At 50.4% G+C, this 3657-nt stretch overlaps 1 protein-coding gene across 1 annotated transcript; it reads right to left on the bottom strand.

The window, feature by feature from the left end:
• Positions 1–385: 385 nt before the first annotated feature.
• On the bottom strand, positions 386–3653 carry LOC134359669 (E3 ubiquitin-protein ligase RNF183-like). Its single transcript, XM_063073170.1, has one exon. The coding sequence runs from the start codon at positions 3011–3013 to the stop codon at positions 2447–2449; it is 567 nt and encodes a 188-aa protein (XP_062929240.1). The 5' UTR covers positions 3014–3653; the 3' UTR covers positions 386–2446.
• Between the last annotated feature and the right edge of the window lie 4 nt (positions 3654–3657).

The following is a 3657-nucleotide window of genomic DNA, read 5'->3' on the forward strand; positions in this document are numbered from 1 at the left end:
CCTCCCACCATATCACGTCTAAAACAATGGAAACCTGGAATGCTGAGCTGCCATTTCTGCCTCTTCTGCAACCAAGTCTCACTAATGACTACACTATCATAATTCCATGGTCTGAGCTCATCTGCCTTTCTTACAATATTCTTGCATTGAAATATACTGTATGCAATTCAGAACATTAGCTCCCCCACCCCCCATGTTCAACCTTTTGATTCTGACTTTGTCTGAGGTCTTAACAACAGCTGTCCCACAACCACTCCGCTATCTGTTCTGGAAGTCTGGTTCCCATCTCCCTGCAACTCTTGTTAACCACCCCCCCCCCATCACTAGCAAACTTCCCACTAGGATATTAGACCCCCTCCAGTTTAGGTACAAACTGTCTCTTCTATACAGGTCCCACCTTCCCTGGAAGAGATCCCAATGATCCAAAAGTCTGAAGCCAACTCCTTAGCCACATGTTAAACTGTATGATCTTCCTATGTCTGGCCTCACTAGCACATGGTATGGGTAGAAATCCTGAGATCAAAACCTTGGAGGCCCTGTCCTTTAACTTAGCATCTAACTCCCTGAACTCACTTTGCAGAACCTCATCCCTCTTCCTACAGATGTAATTGGTACCTTTATCAACCACGACCTCTGGCTGCTCACCCTTGCACTTAAGAATGCTGAGGACTTGTTCCGAGATGTCCCTGACCCTGGCACCTGGGAGGCAACATACCATCCAGGAATCTCATTCTCATCCACAGAACCTCCTTTCTCTTCCTTTAAACCAATGAGTCCCCTATCATCACAGCTCACCTATTTTCCCCCCTCCCTTCCCTTCTGAGACACAGAGCCAGTTTCAGTGCTAGAGACCTGACTGCTGCGGCTTTCCTCTGTTCAGTCATCTCCCCCAACAGTATCCAAAGTTGTTGAGGGAGATGGCCACTGGGTTACTCTGCACTGGGAGCGGTCGCCCCTTTCACTCTCTTCTCACTGCCAGCGACTGAACTGGAGAATCACCTTCTGTCAGTCACCGTACTGGAATCTGACATCAGAACAGCAGATACACAGGGCTTTGGAACTGAGAATCAAGGGTGGCTCAGTGATACGGACTCAGTGACCCAGCAATCCAGGCACGATCGTGACCTCGGGTACTGTCTGTGTGGAGGTTTTCACTGTGACTGTGTAGGTTCCAGTTTCTTCCCACGTCCCAAAGATGAGCCACTGTAAATTATTTCTTAGAGTAAATTAGTAGCAAAAGAATCAAAATGAAGTGATGGGTGTATGTGTGTGTGTGAGAGAGCCAGGGAGTACAAAAAGAGAAAATGTTCTGCATGGCTTTCCTTCTGAAAGTCAGAATAGACCCATTGGGCTGAATGGCCTCTTTCTCTGCTATAATGAGGAAGTAAAGTATTCGTGATCTTGCCTGGGAGTCTGTGTGCCAGACTTTCACTTGCAGGGGAAGTGTAACATGGTAGTTGTAACATTGCTAAAATGCTGTTTGTGTCCTTTGGACTTCTGGCTCAGATCCAGGTGGAGACCAGACCACAAGATTACTTTCTGGGGAGGGGTCACAAATTAGGAGTTGATACTGAGGGATTTCTGTTTCCTGAATGCTAGAGTGAGATCATGATTGCTAAAATTGCACCAAACGTTTCCTGAAGCCAATTGTTGCCTGAAGCACATCAAATCCAACAATCGTGAGATAACATCAGGCTCATGTGTTCCCCAGAAGCCTGTGCTTCCACCTTCCTCCCTGGTGACACCCAGAAAAAAATTCTGGCTCATTGCTCCAGCACGGCTACGAGGGAATACCGTTCTGCTGGAGGTGGAACTGTTGTGTGAGCTCGATTATAGTATAGTGGTTAGCACAAGGCTTTACAGTACAGGCGACCGGGGTTCAATTCCCGTCACCTCCTGTAAGGATTCTACCCTTGACCGCGTGGGTTTCCTCCGGGCGCTCCGGTTTCCACCCACAGTCCAAAGAGCTACCGTTTGGTAGGTTAATTGGTCATTGTAAATTGCCCCGTGATTCGGCTAGGATTAAATCAGGGGATTGATGGGCGGTGTCTACCTCAATAAAATAATTTGAAAGAAGAACAAATAAAAATCAGGTCATGAGCATCTGCAGATGCTGGAAATATAAAGCATCAGTGGAGAGTGGAGCAGGAAACATTTTGGATTTGAAACCTTTTGTGGTTTTGACGCCGCCGGATCAGTTTTCTCGCACTCTCCCGCTATTTGTAAAGAGCAAAGTGTTTCTTACAGTGTACCTAGCCAACAGTCAATCCTCCATCAATAACTAAAACCCGATTGCATATTTCTATGTGTGAGGTCTTCAAATTAATCGTCCCCTTTTCTACGTTACATATTACTACAGACCCAAATCAAGCAGTTCGCTGGCTGGAAAGCCCTCGGAGACGTCCCGAGGGTGTGAAAGGTGCCACGTCAACGCTAGCGTGTTCTTTCAGCCCAGGTCCCACAGTATTTTCTTGGTCCAGAATAGGGAGATGACAAGAATGATTGTAATCCCAAACATGACGATCATGATGTACATGACGGTTCTGCAGGGTGGGCTCTGACAGCACTTCCACATGGTATTCTGAGGGAGCCGGTCCTCCAGCGCCGGCGCCGCTTGCGTGCGCAGCGGGAGCCCGTTCTCCCGCTCCACGTCCAGGCTCAGCGTGTAGACGGTGGGCCGGCGCAGCAGGAAGCTGGCTTTCCCGGGCCCCTTGTAGAACAGGCGCCCGTGATCCAGGTAGACGTGGACCGGCTGCAGCCTCATGCGGCTGAGGATCTCCACGTTGGTTCGAAGGCCCGTCACCAGCTGCCCGGCGCCCAGCGGCGTCAGGTGACGGCACAGGGGGCAAGACATGCCCGGATCCATCTCGGGCATCGATGCCAGGCTCATCCGGGCCAGGCATTCCAGGCAGAACGTGTGCTTGCACTCCAGGATCTTGGGCGTGCGGAAGGCGTTGTCGTAGGGGTTCCAGCAGACGGCACATTCGCACTCAGAGCCGTTCCCCTCCAGCATTGTGGCAAGGTGTCAACCACGCACACATACACACACACACACCACTCCACGCGTGTACAGGTATCACATGAAGCTCGCTTCCTTGTCACTCGCGTTCTTGCGGGGGCTTTTCTTCGGCGCCTCAGGGGGCGGTTGACAGGCGAATATATCTGTCACTTACCCAGGGTTTCTTCACTCTCTCTGTCTCTCTCAACAGGAAAACACGAGTGCGTTTCTCACAACGGGATCAAAACCGGGTTATATGCTGTCCGGTTGAAAGCTGAGAACTGCACTTGGAGGAGTTCAGAAACTCGAGCTCGGCAAGTCCCTTATCTTTCCTCTGCCCAGCACTCCAGGACGTTCTGGTCGAGTTAAGTTAGCCAGAGATCCTCGACTGACCTTGCACAGGGTCCTTCACCGGCTGGGATACCCGGAGTGTTTATTTTCCAGAGACAGCTGGCTCCCTTGGTCTGCCGCAGGAATCCTTCCGTCTTTCTCCCATTCTCTTCTGAAAACGCAGCCTCTGTGAAACAGGGAGGTGATCGCATTGTGTTGTCTGCGAGAAACTGGTGGAACGGGTTCCACTGGTTTAGAGCTTGAGAGGTTTCACTTCTCAAGTAGCTAGCTGCCTCCTCTAGGCAGCTTCTGCGCGGGTCACCTTACCA

This window comes from Mobula hypostoma, chromosome 21 (genome assembly GCF_963921235.1).
Source record: "Mobula hypostoma chromosome 21, sMobHyp1.1, whole genome shotgun sequence".
Lineage (NCBI taxonomy): Eukaryota > Metazoa > Chordata > Chondrichthyes > Myliobatiformes > Myliobatidae > Mobula > Mobula hypostoma.

Coding starts and splice junctions, on each gene's coding strand:
- LOC134359669 (XM_063073170.1), bottom strand. CDS start 3,013: ATGCTGGAGGGGAACGGCTCTGAGTGCGAATGTGCCGTCTGCTGGAAC.